Here is a 15,172-nt window from a genome sequence, read left to right as displayed (position 1 = left end):
TTACAGGGCATCACGGAGCCCATTCCACTGACCCCACCAGGTCACACAATTAATACAATGATCATCACTGTTAATAGGTAGATACAGACCCACATCATGTCTCCAGGTGTTTTAAGACGTATATAAGGGCCTCATTTCATGGCAAGGACCAAAGAAGCATCTTCCCTCCTGAATCATTGCTAACAGCACCTCAGACCTTCAACCATCAACCTCAATAAAGTAAGTTTATTTGATACTCATAATGCAAAAGTTCTGCCTTTTTTAAGCTTTAAATTGGTATTTATTCCAAAATAGAGCCAGAGAAAATGAGATATTTCTATGGATGGCTCAGAATGAATCCTCTGATAGAGTTGAATGTGTTCTTTTGTGCTAAAAGTCTCCTGCGTTCCTCCTCTCTGCCTGTCTCCTGGTCTCTCCCCTCAGCACCATCAGTTATGTCTGGAGCCCCAGGATTGGTCTTCTGCCTGCTGTGCCTTCTCTCGGTCTGCACAGCCTGCTACATATCCAACTGCCCCATCGGAGGCAAAAGGGCTCTACAGGACCTACCGAGAAAGGTGTGTTAAGGATAATTCATGTCTGGAGCATACAAGAGCACATTGCCTATTTCACTATGCCCTATTCCCTTCATGTAATATACCCACTGATAGCACAAGCAGTTGATGAATGATCCATCCAGTCTTGGGTCAGAGGTGTTGAATTGCAGATTTCTGGGATATTTTGCTTGTATGTATTTTGCATTAAGAAGGGTGCATAGTTTGTCTTAATGAGAGGAGTTCTATACCCTCTCATTGTTAGAATATCTTTGATATGTCCTTGACCTTGAGCTCCAAATATTTCATCATTGTATCTTACGCTGGAGTTCACTTGCTTGTACATATTCCTTCAACTATCAGCCATCTTACTCCAGTTTACACTGCAGTGGTGCTGGTCCATGCATGTGCAGTATTGACAGCCCTGTTCTCCCCTCTGCAGTGCCTGTCGTGTGGGCCCGGGGACAGAGGTCGCTGCTTCGGCCCCAGCATCTGCTGCGGGGAGGGGATGGGTTGCTACCTTGGTTCCCCTGAGACGGCCCGCTGCCTGGAGGAGAACTTCCTGCCCTCCCCCTGTGAGGCCGTTGGCCGTGCCTGCGGCTCCGAAGACGGACATTGCGCTGCCCCGGGCATCTGCTGTGATTCAGGTGAGGAGGCCAACACCAACTCAGCCTTACTCAAGGCTCTTACTTAGCTATAACACACACTAAAGCTTTTATTATGTTCCTTCTCTTGACATAATCTATACTTACAAGTGAACTGCGATTTGGAAAAAGAGACCCATCCATTTTCATCCATTCCAACTCTCACAATGACAAAATAAACGCACAGGCCCATAGTACATTCCTTATGTTCTATTGAGAAAATAATGTAAAAGAAGATGGTTAGGAACAGAAGCGTTGCTTCCTGTATCTGTTTCTATCAAGACTGCAGTCAGCATTGTAATTGTAATTGTAAACTGTAATTCAGGTTAGGCATGTGAACTCTGTGTGTATGTTAAAAAGTCTGATTTCTAAAAAAGTACATTGTGTTTTTTCAGAGGGCTGTGCCATTGACCAATCCTGTCTGGATGGTGACGATGAGGACACCCCTCTTAGCCAATCAGAAAACAGCAAGGATCTCCTTATGAAGCTCCTTCATATCAGTGGGCAGACCCATCCATTCAGGCTCCACCAATGAGTGTGAGCCGTCAGGGCTGACCAGGGAATGTCCTAGGCAATGAAGGTGTCTAAAAACCAGTGACCGCATCAGTGAATGACCTTAACATGTACATACAGACATTTTGTACAGTATATAAATATAAATAGATGTATGACATGGGAAAAGGAATACTGTATTGTACTGTAATAGTGCTTTCTGGAGTTGAATAAACAAGATGACTAAAGTATGAAAAAAAGATTTCTTGAGTATTGACTATGCTTCTGTTGTGTGTTATTACATTATAGTGATTTATGCAACTGTAAGATATCAAACTGTTTTAGGAATGTACCATATCACGCTATACTCCCCTCTGAAGACGATCATGACTGACAAGGAGACAAGTTCAGTTTGTAAATGAACTCACGCTGCAAGCCCCTTATCAGTTTATTGCAAAAGAAGTCAGCAAAATACAACTCTTGTCATCTATAAAGCATAACCAACATTTGCAACACATTGACATACTGATCCAACTCAGTGATGTAGTTTGGCAAACACTGATGGATAAAATGTATTAGAAAATAAACTTCAAACCAACCAAAGAGGCACCTTTCCTGAGCATATTCCTGAGTACATGATGTATGCAAGTATGCACTGTTTATAATACCTTATAAACGAAACTTCAAACATGTGCATACAAAGAGAGTTGCATATGGATGGAGCTGGTAGTAGATTTAGTAGTCATCTTGTTATAACAATAATGATATTCCACATCGTATATTAATTAGTTCACCAGATCATTTCTATGGTCCATAGGAATCACGCTTGCAGTAATGAATACAAATAAGGCCCACAGAATATAATAACTGTTTAGAAAACCATTTGTGTCAAACTACCTAATGACATAGATAGACACAGAAGACACAAGAATTGTATATGGTCTTCAAAAGAAAGTTAAAGGAGTCATTGTGAAATGTGAGAAAAGCCCAATGCCTCAATCATAGTCATCAATAGAACACCTTGATGTGTGTACGATATTTAGCATGGGAACTTTGTTGATAATTATGTGAACGCGTGATTACAACGCTGGGTCAGAGTCCAGCGGATCAGGAACTCTGGCACCCATAAAACCACTGCCCATAAACTTAAATGGAGTGAAGACGCAGCCGCAAAGGGCCCTGCTGATAGGAAGAGATACACAATCAGGCCATGTAATCAAGGAACAATTACAGCATGCATCAAACAAGAGTACAGAGTCACTGGCTACACACACACACAACCACCAACATCCACACAAGCTACACACATCATCCAACAACACACACAAAGACACACACACACTATGCACATAATCCAAGAACACAAAGACACACACTCAAGATAACTCAATAAGGAGTATCTGCTTCAGAGCATCCTGGAATAGCCTTTAAGGGGTTCTAAGTATGCCACCCAAATGGCAATAGAATTTGTATTCTTCTTCTGGGCAGAAAAGACAGTCAGCTGCAGGTGATGCTGAGACAAATCTCAGCGGGTCAGGACGGAAAATGTATTTACGGTATTATCTAATCATCAGGGTACGGCCAACCTGTAGTGCCACACACAACACAAAAGCATTTACCAAGCATTTTAATTTACTGCAACACTGCAGTTATCAATTCCTGAGGCTAAGGGGCAACCCTGCCTTCATTTGAACTGCTCCAAATATGAATTACTTGTTATGTCTACACTTCATCAAACCTCTTTTTATTATCATTTTTTTCAGTCTGCTTGTCTTTAGGAAGTTTTCACACCAGTATTTTATTGTTCGATTCGAATTATCTCTGTGTATGAAATACAGTATGAAAATAAAGTGCCTTAATTATTTCCACATTTCATAAAAAAATGATTCTGATTAAATTGCTGTTGATTCTGATTAAATTCCTCTAAAAGGACCAACACAGGTTGCTCACTACAGCCTGGTTCCCATCAGCATCTCTTGTCTGCGGAGTAAAAACACGAGCCACTGGCCCTGGCCGAGGCAATGGCCTCTATGGACTCCCTCAGCCTGGTTTCCCAGTCCTCCCCCACCTCCAGGTCCGTGTAGCGGGTAGCCTTACACTCCAGAGCCCTCAACGCCTCTGGGAGCTCCAGGGTCAGCCCCGCCTTCTGGACCGCAGCCTGGAACTTAGCAGGGGATGCTGTGGCTATGCAGCACCTGGGCAACGGTGATGGGAGAGGAAGGGTTAGGGTGTGGAGATGTACAGGCACCAATGGTGTTGGTTCACTTTCTGAACTCCTTCCTGCATTCTAGGAATAACAGACAAAGATTGAGAGAGAGAGAAAGAGAGAGAGAGAGAGAGATAGAGAGAGAGAGAGAGAGAGTGTGTGTGTGTGATTCAATGCCAGTAAGTGTGTGTGTGTCTAACCTATTTTCCCCTGGGCGTGGTGGTGTGTGGTAGTGATGCCAGATTGCGACTGCGGTGTGTGGACACACCAGGTAGTGGTTCTCCTCCCAGCACCGGCGCATGGCCTCCACGATCCCCTCATCACACACACTCCCGGAGGACATCACCGTGCTCAGCTACACACACACACACACAAAGGAGAGGAGGGGTGAGAAGAGCATATTAATGTGTTTGTGTGTGTTAGTTAAAGAACAGGGCTATGGTCATCTCCATTGAATGACACCATCCTGTCTTTATAGAGTGTGGTGTAGAGAGAGTTAGTGCGTGTGTGTGTGTGTGTCACACACCTCTTTATAAAGTGCATCTGGTAGGGGGAGGCGGTGAGATCTCTGGAACTCCTCCAACATCTGTTTCACCAGCGCTCCATTCTTACCCGACAGAAGCCACAACACACGCTCCATGTTGTAGGGGTCCTGCAGATATTCACACACACACACACACACACACCCGATAGAAGCACACAGTGGTCATTCACAATGATCAATGCAAATTCATACACCTACACTGTAAACCTGAACAAGTTCAGAGAACTCAAAACTTTTGATGTAACCGATTACATAAGAAAATTTGAGTACATAATTTTTTCTAAGTAAACTTAACTCAAAAATTATACATCGGCTATTCTGATTTTTTTGTGTTATCATTTTCATAATTTTTGAGTTCTCTGAACTCATATTATTCCAAAATCGTAAAGGATTTAGCCTGGTCAGATATATGTGTTTCTCTGGGTCTTTCTCAAACTAGTTATTACGCCCTTACAAGTTTTTGAAAGGGTATCTTCCTTACGTTCCAACTTCTTGCGCAAGCACTTACTGTAGAGAGAACTGTCATTGGTCGACCGCCTTCCCAGTGTTGCCACTGCATTTACATTTACATCTGTGATTTAAAAGACACTTTTATCCAAAGCGATTGACAAGGAATTTTGCATTTATAGATCATGAGCAGTTTAGGGGTTCACACTTGGTAAGGAGGAGTGGGGAATCGAACTAGCAACCTTCCAACCTCTCGATTACTAAACGACTCCTCTACCTTAAGTCTGCTGTGTCCGTCTCTCATCGCAAGAGCTTTGCAATGGTGTTCTCAACGACGTTGATGACGTCAGATACTAACATTTTTTTAGTTATCAGGCAATGTTCACTCAAACTAATACATTCCAATACAATTAAAACGTCTGCACTTGCAGTAATACATTTTAAGTTGGGTCAACTAAATACCAGGTTTTAAGTACTGAATACATAATGCTAATGAGTTAGTAGAACTGTCTGGGTTTACAGTGTACATTGTCAGTATTGAAGCATAAAGTTGAGCACCTGTATGTCTATTGCAGGGGCCAGGGTTTGCTTGACACTGGTTGCCATGGAGAAATCACCACTCTGCACGGCACGGCAAACAATGTCATTGGAGTTCACCATGGCAACAAGTTTAAGTGGCACTCCCATGTGTTTCAGAATACATCCAGCTGACACAGACACACAGACACACAGACACACACACACACACACACACACACACACACACACACACACACACACACACACACACACACACACACACACACACACACACAGACGAGAGGAATTATTATAGGAATGTGACACAGAAGCATTCAAAGAATGGAACATAACCAATGAAAAATCTGTAGGTTTCTATGGGTAAACAGGAAATGCCTGTCGAAATTCACAACTGGCACAGACATATTCAGTGAGCCCTGCTCTCTACTGCACTCACTCACCTGCGATGTTGCCTGCCCCACCAGTGGGCACCACCACCTCCAGGACAGGAAGGGAGTCTCCAGGGCGGGTCTTTTCCACGCCACTCAGCTGCAGGTACGCGTACAGAAAGTGTGCCAGCTGGACCAGGATGCGCGCCATGTTGACCGAGTTCAGGCTCATCAGGCCGTTCTGTCTCACCAGCTCCTGATCCGCAAACAGCCGACGCAGGGGGACATCGATGTCATCTGATGTCCCGTCCGCTGCAGCATCACAGAGCAACACACACACACACACCATTACAATGCAGGCACACATAGGAGGTCATAAGTTTACAGTACATCACAAAATAGTGAAGGGCAGATCATGTAAGGAATGTGACAACAGTAGGATGCTACCTTACTGTTCTTGCCACAGTTTTCCTACAGTGTTCTTCCTACACTTACCTTCCTAAGTTCCTACTTAATTCATATATTTGTGTGTGGTGTAATCCAATAAAGTATGGGAGTCGACCGGAAGTTTGTAGATGTGAGTGTTTGTGATGAAAGAACACTTCCAGGATCCAAAGAAAAAAAATGTGTCCAATATGCAATTAGCTGAATATTCTGAGGGGTGACCTCATTCTTTCACCAGATTTTATTATTTCCCTTTTATTCAAGCAATAAACCAATCATTGCACAACGGTCAAGGTCACTTCTGGTCCAACAGTGCTACTTGAAGTCTGTTCAGCATTACTGCTCAGGTCATTCTGCCTTTTCATAATTAGATGACAACATTAAACAGACGTTCCAGAGGTCGCTTCCACTGCAGTGAAATCATCATCAGCCCTCATCATCCCGTGACCATTCTCCTATGTGACCCGAGCTGACATCACTTGTGACCTTTCAACTTGTGGGTGCAGCCTCACCTGCAAACACGTGGATGTTGTCGTCCAGGTTGGTGGTCATCTGCTTCTCCTGCACGGGGGTGATGCGTCCGCGGGGGAACACCACCACCACGTCCACCCCCCGCAGGCCTCGCGCACTGCAGATTGCAGCGCCGCCAGTGTCCCCAGAGGTGCCTGCATACAGAGTGTGAGCGTCAGAAAACAACTCTGTATCAGATTATAATTACACAATCAATTTTAATTATGCAAACAAGAAATTCTCACACAGAGAATCTAGTCCACACCTCATTTACAAACACGCTTATCCAACAGTGACTTACGATGATGACACAGACCCTTGTGTGCTGTCTGCTAATAGCATTAACAGATTCAATAAACACTGTGTGTGTGTGTGTGTGTGTGTGTGTGTGTGTGTACGTGTGTTTGAAATGCTTTGATGGAATGAGGTGACAGGTCACCTACCAACGAGGATGGTGGCCCTGCTGCTCTCTTTCTGAAGGAAGTACTCCAGGAAGCGGACGGTGCAGGTCATGGCCAGGTCTTTAAAGGCAAACGTCTCTCCGTGGAAAAGCTCCAGGATGGAGAGGCCGTCTTTCAGCTTAGCTATGCTCACCACATCAGGCACAGCAAACTTAGACAGTGCATCTGTAATAAGGCCTGGAGAATCACAGAAAACCATCACAGGTCCATCAGCATGATATCATTTAATTCAGTCACTGCAATGATCGTGCTATTATTTTCACACAGTGCTACTCTGGCTTGGGCAAACCCACGTTCACAGCAAACCAGGGTTGCCAACTCTCATGCTTTTGGTGTAAGGTACATGCTTTTGAGTCGTGTCTTCTGCTTGCATGCAATAAAATCCATTGACTACAATGCCTCACACTCCAAAACAAAATTAGGGTCAATCTCACCGTCTCAAGTCAGCCTCGAAATCAGCCAACCATGCGCAAACACTGAGCTAACTAGACAGTGAGGCCATTTAGTCAGTGTAACACACAGCCTCCATGACTCACCCTCCAGATCCCTCCTCGGGATCAGCTCCTCAGGAATGAAGAGAGAGCAGACCTCGTACACCAGCTTCCGGTAGGACAGGGGAGCCCAGGACCTGAGTGTTTCAGGGGCCAGGGTGGGTATGGTCTCGGGCATAAACATACCCCCATCAGAGGCATAACCAGAAAACAGTACCTGTCTGAAGTCCCATCCCTGCACTCCTCCTCGCGTGCTGCAGTAGCGCATCTTTTAGCAGGAAGCTGGTGGAACAATGCATTCAAGGTTATTGCAATGCTAGGTTACTGTAATAGTTAATGCAATACAAGACAAGGTAACAGTAAGGACACACAGGACAGCTCAAATCAGGGTTCCCAACTCTTCCCCTGTGGCCCCATCCACTACTTATAATTTAGGCCATTCTATTTACGTTGGGCTATTTTTATGCACACTTGTGAAATCATATAACGTTCTTGACTGGCAAAATCGGGAGTATTCATCCTATAAAGAGTCTTACTGGTGAGTTAAGTTATGCGCGTAGTAGGCTATGCATTAGACTAGTAGGGACAACAGCAAGACATACCGAACTGGGCTGAAAACCAGTGCATTGTTTTATCTTAATATCAGGAAAAGTCCAGTCACTGAATTATATAATGTGCTACCGTCATATGCTCCAGTTACTGACAGTTGTTGTTCTGGTCAATTTTCAACCATGTTTACATTATGTCAAGTTTGGAATAAACAGAACTCTTGAGACACTCAAGCTTTGGTGCTCTGTAGTAACCTTTTGATTTCAGATCTCAAGAGTCATGTCTGTAAATTGGTATTTTACGACGAAAGACACGAGGACAAACTATGAAATACCTCAAAAGCCAGTCACTGCAAATCGGGCGCAGGGGACAATAAAGCAGTTAGCACCGCTAGACGACGGGAACAAAACTAGATAGGTGTAAGAAGAAAGGGACACATTTCTGTGCAACACACAGTGTAAGCATCACGGCAAACTTCGATAAACCGTGCACAACTACGCCACCTTCTGTACGATCAAGTCCAAGTGGTTAATGTATAACAAATTAGGTTTGCTGCTTTGAGAAATATTATCTTATCCCAATTTAATGCGCAGCTTGAAGTTTGACCCTTGACCTACACTGAAGCTTTCTTTCTGGTAACGTATCATTGTAACAACTTGAATGATTAAAAAAAACCAGATTATTGATCAGATATTCTATGATGCAATTTGAAATTTACTCAGAATAGACTGACAGCACGGTAGCTCAAGTTGGTTTAAATAAGTTACAGGCCAATACTAGGCTACATGTGGGTAGATAGAATTCAAAAGCGATAATGACAGAGCAATATGGGCTCCGTAACCGGAGCAGTGCTCATATCTGTAAAAAAGAGTTGTGTTTGATTACAAATAAAATGACTGCAGTCGATAAACACTGCAAATAAGAAAAGCTCACTGAGCCTAAAGCAAAAATAGATAATTTAAAAAGTATTGATCGCATTTAGGCTGTTATGAATGATTTCCGTATAAATGATGAGTAAAAAACTTACGGGTCGAACCACTTCGTCAATTACTTTGATCTTGCTGCCTGCTGTGTTCACACTGATTACAGTGGGAACCTTATCAGCGGCAACTTTTTACTAATGTTTCACAACTCATTACCACATCACCGTCATATAATTATCAGTGAAATCACTCCACTTGTCCTCGATCGGGTTAATCATTCCATCGGGGCTATATAAGTGGTTGGCTCCTGCACACTCTTGCTTTCTTGCAGAAGTTCATAATGGCCTTTGCTGGAAAATATGAGCTGGAGTCTCAGGAGAACTTTGAGCCTTTCATGAAGGCTATTGGTGAGTCATTCTAGCGGCTATGCTGTGTTTATATTCCAGAAACATGGGAGAAATGACTGGCTTGTCTGAATGTATATGTTTAATCTGTTAATCTCTTAAATTTGTAGGTCTGCCTGATGAACTGATTCAGAAGGGCAAAGACATCAAGAGCGTCTCTGAAATTGAGCAGCATGGAGATCACTTCAAGGTGACCGTTACCACTGGTACAAAGGTCATGGTGAACACCTTCACAATTGGCCAGGAATGTGAGCTGGAGACCCTGACTGGAGAGAAAGTCAAGGTTAGTGCCGCCCTACCTGGATTAAGTTAAGTGGGGATGCATCTTTGGGCAATTGCTTTGCAGTTGACCTGCAATATGCAGGGGTTGAAATCTTTTTCCTCTTTGAATTGGGCTAATTCTTTAATTTAAATATATTAAGTCTCTTCTAAATGTATCCAGAGAACTATGGTAAAGTCCTGCATTCTGTTGTCTCCTATTCTAGACTGTTGTGCACTTGAATGGGAACAAGCTGACCGTTTCTTTGAAAGGCATTGAGTCTGTCACTGAGTTGTGTGGAGATTCCATTTCCAATGTGAGTAGAGCCTCTTCCAATCATGTTGTAGATTCACTTATGCTTTTAATGTAGGGCTTAAATTAACTCTGCGGTATATAATCTGAACAAGCATTCTATGTCCTTTTTTTTCAGACCATGACTTTGGGCCCAATCGTATACAAGAGAGTCAGCAAGCGCATCTCATGATTGTGTTTTTGAGGAAAATAAAAAGAAGAAAATCAGTGTGAGCATTGTCATTACTTGCTGCTTGCATTTCCTAAGCTCTGAATTTGCATTGTTTGTGTTGCTGCCCTAAAGGTACTCTGACCCCTCCCTTATCAGGTGTGTATTGGAATATGTTCTCACAGCACATGTCTTATCCGCCAGAGCTTGTGACAATAGGTTCACTGACCGACGGTAGGAAATGTTGTGCTGTTGAACACATCAAGGATCTCAAATTTGCATCCTGATGGGCAGGAGCTGCACATTATGGTAGCTTCATGACTGTCTATAGTGCATGAAGATGCCCAAGTGGACTAATGGTAGGAAACCTTCTGACAACCTGTACAGCGCTCTTTTTAAATTGGTGCTCTAAAATATTGTAGTGCATGCACTCCAGTGGCCCAAAGCAAGTAAGTTAAAACTAACTGCCATTCGTAAGGCCAGTTAGAGAGGCACTTTTCAGGCCTTACTGGAGGTAGTGCCCACGGGTGTGAATTAATTTGTTTAGCTTTATGGCTGTTGTCTTAAGGTGTTGCACATGTTCCCTTTTTTTTTTTTTTTTTCCTGACAATACTGTGTTGAGTCATTAGGAATTAAACATGACATGAGCAAACATGAGCACTGAAGTCACGGAACTGTTGCAGGTCATTCCAACTTCTGTCCCCCAAACCTTGTTTAACCCTAAACTGCCTTTTTCCTCCTAAAGTGTATGGTGCATTACATTCAGTCACTTTACAACTAAGAAAAGTCACTATTAGTTTATGATCTATTCTAATGGCTATTGGTTCATACATTAAAAGCTGGGTCACTATTTGCACCTGCGCTTCTGCACAGACGGCCAATGGTTTTAGAGTGGATCTGTGTCTCGTCCAGCCTGGCTCAGTGAGACCAGCTGTTATCTTAAAATGTATCGTGAATTACAGTACTTGTTGCAAACATCATTACCACTAATGAACTTCGTCTCAGAGCCAATTCAACTTTGCATAATTGAACTCTGTTTTACCTCTTGGCAAAGTGATTCGACTTGTCTGTTGATTCCTGACTGGGTTCTACCGTCCATCTCACATTCTTCCAGTCTTCCTTTCCACGTCAGTAGTTCCACCTCATTTCGTTGTTCAAATGTTTCAAGCCTTCTAAATATTTCAGCACTAGGAAAGGTAAATGTCAACCCTGCTAAGGATGAACCCTAACCCAAAACTAAACATAGTGACATACTAAATGTAACCATTCAATAGGGCACAGTCTCCGTTGGTATTATGGACTCTGTGTCGGAGTTCTGGCTGCAAGTCATAAGTGGGGCAGATAACTGTGGGAATTGCAGGACGCCTCCTCTTTCTTTCGAAAAGAAAATAAGTGTGTGGTTCAGTTTGTGGTTGCTGCTTTCAAGTGAACCTACATTTATGTAAGCCTATCTGGGGCCTCAATTGTTTCTCTTTTTTTTTTTTTTTAAAGCCCATGGCTCCTTCCTATACATCCTTAGTGTAAACATGTACAGTATATGTCACGTAATCCTGAATAGACATTTTAAACCAGTGCACCTTCAATTTCCACCCAGTTGCCTAAAATTAGCTCATCTTTGATGCTAGTTAATTTGTTGTTGGCCTCTAGAAAATATTAGATATAGATTTAGAATGTTGTGATCATTTAAAGTAGCATCTCTTATGTTACTGTTTTTTGAGAAATACCCCTCAAAATATATGATACATTTATAATAATTATAATTGTTAATATTTTTTTTATCTGCTGCTATCTTGTATTATGCATTCATTTATATGAATGCATAATATATTCAATATGTTCTGGATATTGTTCTTAGAACATCTGCTAAATACTTAAACTTAAAATAGTACCATGAACCATAACGTATAGATGTATGCTATGATATGACACTATGTAAAGGCAGAAGGCCCGTTGTCTGAGCCATGAGAATAACTGTGACCAAAAACAGTGTCCAAAGAAAAAGAATAACATCTCTAAAGCACATTCAGATTGGTTAGATCTGGTTCTCAAGACGTCTCAGCTCATGTGATCCTTTGATCTTTTCACCATCGCTCCTGCTGTCCAGATGCGGGCCTGACCACCTCAGGTAGCTTTGTGGGCTCCAGTGTCAAACAATCAAAACATACTGCAGCACAATGAGTCACAGTGTTTTATTAGTTCATTCAAAACCACCTGTTTGGTATTGCCAGTCTTGTTTCCTTTATGTAGGTATGTGTGTGTATTTGTGTTTGTGCGTGTGTGTTTGTGTGTGTGTGTGTGTGTGTGTGTGTGTGTGTGTTTGTGTGTAAGTGTGTGTGTGTGTGTGTGTGTGTGTGTACGTGTGTGTGTGTGTGTGTGTGTGTGTGTGTATGTGAATGCATTTGTGTGTGTGTGTGGGCCTATTTGTGTGTGTGTGTGTGGGCCTATTTGGCACACTGGACAAGCTCCTTGACTTGCTCCTTGATTGGCTCATCCAGTGGCTTTCCGAACAGCGCTGCCTCCCGCACGCTCTGATAGGCTTTCTCATTCTGTCTGAACATCCGCAGCTCTGCTTCTGTCTGTGTGCGCATCACCTGCAGGGGGGTCACAAGGGCGAAACAACACTCAGAACAAACACTCCTCAAAACATGCACTCTCAGAACATATACTCCTCAAAGCATCCACTCCCAGAACATACACTCCTCAAAGCATCCACTCCCAGAACATACACTCCTCAAAACATCCACTCACGGAACATACACTCCTCAAAGCTTCCGCTTTTCAGAGCAACAATTCCCAAAATATACACGTGTGTGTGTGTGTGTGTGGGGATGTGTACGTGCATCTAAGTGAGAGAGAGAGAGAGACAGAGAGACTTAATGAGAGTGAGTGTGAGAGAGTGAGTGAGAGACTGAGTGTGAGTGTGTGATCATGCTGTACCTCCAGGTCTTTTGTGATGGAGTGGTGTGGGCCATGGGTCACCAAGAGGATGGCAAAGGCCTGGCATATCAAGCCGTGGCCCACCTCGATGTGTCCGGCATGCCAGTTAGTCACTCCTGCCCGCATGGTGGCCATGCCAAGCTGGGCGTTGCTTGGATGGTACAGTTTCCTATAAGGAGGAGAGGTTTAAGCCCTACAGGAAACTCATCAAATGGCCACAGGTGTATTGCAATGATTTGAGCCCTACATGAAACTCATGAAATGGTCACAGGGGTATTACGAGTGTATTAAGCCCTACAGGAAACTCATCAAATGGTCACAGGGGTATTACGAGTGTATAAGCCCTACAGGAAACTCATCAAATGGTCACAGGGGTATTACGAGTGTATAAACCCTACAGGAAACTCATCCAAGGGTGAGTGTGGGAGACAACAGTGAAAGGATATATAACTTGATGCTAGTATAATGTAAATGTTATGTAATGTAAGAAAATACATATATGATTATACATACAGTACCAGTCAAAAGTTTGGACACACCAGTTTTTTCTTTACTTTTATTATTTTCTAAAACACTTTTTTTGTTTAGCACATCATTTCATATGTGTTAATTCATAGTTTAAATGTCTTCAGTATCTATCTACAATGTAGAAAATAATAAAAGTAAAGAAAACATTTCTCTAAAAAATTTAAGGTGTGTCCAAACTTTTGACTGGTACTGTATACTCACCCATATCCGGCCACCATGCGGCTGGCGCAGTCTGCAGCTTCCTTGAAGGAGCGCATGAAGGAGAGCACCTCGCTGGCTAAGCTCAGCACCCTCAGGTGGTGCAAGTGTGTGTCGGCCAGCACTGCCTCCTGTTTCTGGAGGCACTCACGGCACAACTTCACAACCTGGCCACAAGGGGGAGTGCCAGAGACAGAGACGGAAGGGACAAGTTGGATAAAGAAACAAGATACATATGCAACATAGCATTTTTATGCGTTAAGCTTATGGTATGGTATGGCATGCGTTTAGAGAAGACATTCAACTTTGCTGCTCCCTGAGCACAGGGGTCATGTCTTGGCTTAAAGGGACAGTCCGTGATCCTGGCCAATGGTGGTTTATATTGGATCTCAACAGCCAGGCTGGAATAGCGTATGGCTTGGTCTGAGCCAATTTGTTTCCCATTTACAAAGCCAGGACTGTGCAGGGCCAGAGGTTTTTTGAGAGCACAAATTAGACGGACAGCTAGAGTATTCTGCTGAATTTGAGAAAGGTGTAATGGATTATAATCGGATTATAGGGTTATATTATTGGATAATAAGGACTGCCCCTTTAACACTAGCAGTGAATCCATAGGAAGAGCAGGGAAGGAGCTTACTTTACCTCTTCAAAGTCCCCAGAGATGCGTGCCACCTCAATCTTCTCAAAAGCCTTCAGGCCGAACTCTGTCACCTCCTTCACCTGGTCTGCAGAGGGCTGCAAACACACAAAGAGACACAAGCGTTGTGTCAGGAACGTTTACGGCTCCCTCATTTGCGGGGTGGGGGGGGGGCTGGGGGGGGGGGTTCTGAAATACCTAAATGGCGCAAAGACAGGGGTGTAATCCAAAGCTGCTGAATCGCAAGCGTTCTGTTTATTCACATCTGTTCCGATTTCAGCCTGATATACACTATCTGTTATGGTAGCTGATAGAGATTATTTCCAAACACTGTTAATGACTTAAGAATATAATAATCAAGTGACTTGTATTAATATATTCCTTGTATGAATCATGTGCTTATGACAGCAGGAGCATGGCTTTTCTCTCTGTGTGTGTAACTAGAATATTAGGTGCCACTAAGTCTGCATATGAACAAGAGCATGTTGAGACCAGAGGAGATAAAAAAGGAACTGTGCTTCTTCCGACCTTGTGCAAAACTGCCATCCTTGCAAGACAGGGAGCCTCGGACGTGAGAAATCCACCACGTGATCATCCCTG

General features: G+C 43.2%; 4 protein-coding genes across 5 annotated transcripts in view; 2 read left to right on the top strand and 2 right to left on the bottom strand.

The window, feature by feature from the left end:
* Positions 1-434: 434 nt before the first annotated feature.
* Positions 435-1,709, top strand: oxt (oxytocin; the record flags this gene model as incomplete). Its single annotated transcript, XM_080847180.1, has 3 exons — positions 435-554; positions 973-1,177; positions 1,570-1,709. The coding sequence occupies 3 exons, from the start codon at positions 435-437 to the stop codon at positions 1,707-1,709; spliced, it is 465 nt and encodes a 154-aa protein (XP_080703306.1).
* A 363-nt stretch (positions 1,710-2,072) lies between these two features.
* On the bottom strand, positions 2,073-8,626 carry thnsl2 (threonine synthase-like 2). The gene is made up of 9 exons (XM_080848163.1): positions 8,561-8,626; positions 7,723-7,959; positions 7,169-7,363; positions 6,728-6,880; positions 5,844-6,083; positions 5,422-5,570; positions 4,399-4,524; positions 4,073-4,227; positions 2,073-3,861 (listed from the first exon to the last, which is right to left on the bottom strand). The coding sequence occupies exons 2-9, from the start codon at positions 7,943-7,945 to the stop codon at positions 3,633-3,635; spliced, it is 1,470 nt and encodes a 489-aa protein (XP_080704289.1). The 5' UTR covers positions 7,946-7,959; positions 8,561-8,626; the 3' UTR covers positions 2,073-3,632.
* An 863-nt stretch (positions 8,627-9,489) lies between these two features.
* fabp1a (fatty acid binding protein 1a, liver) lies at positions 9,490-10,296 on the top strand (the record flags this gene model as incomplete). Its single annotated transcript, XM_080847672.1, has 4 exons — positions 9,490-9,556; positions 9,664-9,836; positions 10,039-10,128; positions 10,243-10,296. The coding sequence occupies 4 exons, from the start codon at positions 9,490-9,492 to the stop codon at positions 10,294-10,296; spliced, it is 384 nt and encodes a 127-aa protein (XP_080703798.1).
* A 2,150-nt stretch (positions 10,297-12,446) lies between these two features.
* The window catches only part of smyd1a (SET and MYND domain containing 1a), an 11,298-nt gene continuing 8,572 nt past the window's right edge, over positions 12,447-15,172 (bottom strand). For both annotated transcript variants that reach the window (XM_080847875.1, XM_080847876.1), the window contains 4 exons: positions 14,578-14,670; positions 13,939-14,102; positions 13,210-13,378; positions 12,447-12,863 (listed from right to left, as the gene is read on the bottom strand). In XM_080847875.1, coding sequence (XP_080704001.1) covers positions 12,714-12,863; positions 13,210-13,378; positions 13,939-14,102; positions 14,578-14,670 — 576 coding nt within the window. In that variant the 3' untranslated portion in view covers positions 12,447-12,713. The remainder of the gene's footprint in view (positions 12,864-13,209; positions 13,379-13,938; positions 14,103-14,577; positions 14,671-15,172) is intronic.

The sequence above is a fragment of the Sprattus sprattus genome (genome assembly GCF_963457725.1).
Source record: "Sprattus sprattus genome assembly, chromosome: 11".
Classification (NCBI taxonomy): Eukaryota; Metazoa; Chordata; class Actinopteri; order Clupeiformes; family Clupeidae; genus Sprattus; species Sprattus sprattus.
The sequence above is the reverse complement of the archived record's forward strand: the minus strand, read 5'-3'. Positions and strand labels throughout refer to the sequence as shown.

Bases quoted from the DNA above. Each gene is read 5' to 3' on its own strand.
- thnsl2 (XM_080848163.1), bottom strand. From the start codon at position 7,945: ATGCGCTACTGCAGCACGCGAGGAGGAGTGCAGGGATGGGACTTCAGA. The intron at 4,525-5,421 runs GTGCTCAACTTT...GAATATCTGCAG, and splicing joins CCCCTGCAATAGACATACAG to GACCCCTACAACATGGAGCG. The intron at 4,228-4,398 runs GTGTGTGACACA...GTGTGTGTGTAG, and splicing joins CAGATGCACTTTATAAAGAG to CTGAGCACGGTGATGTCCTC.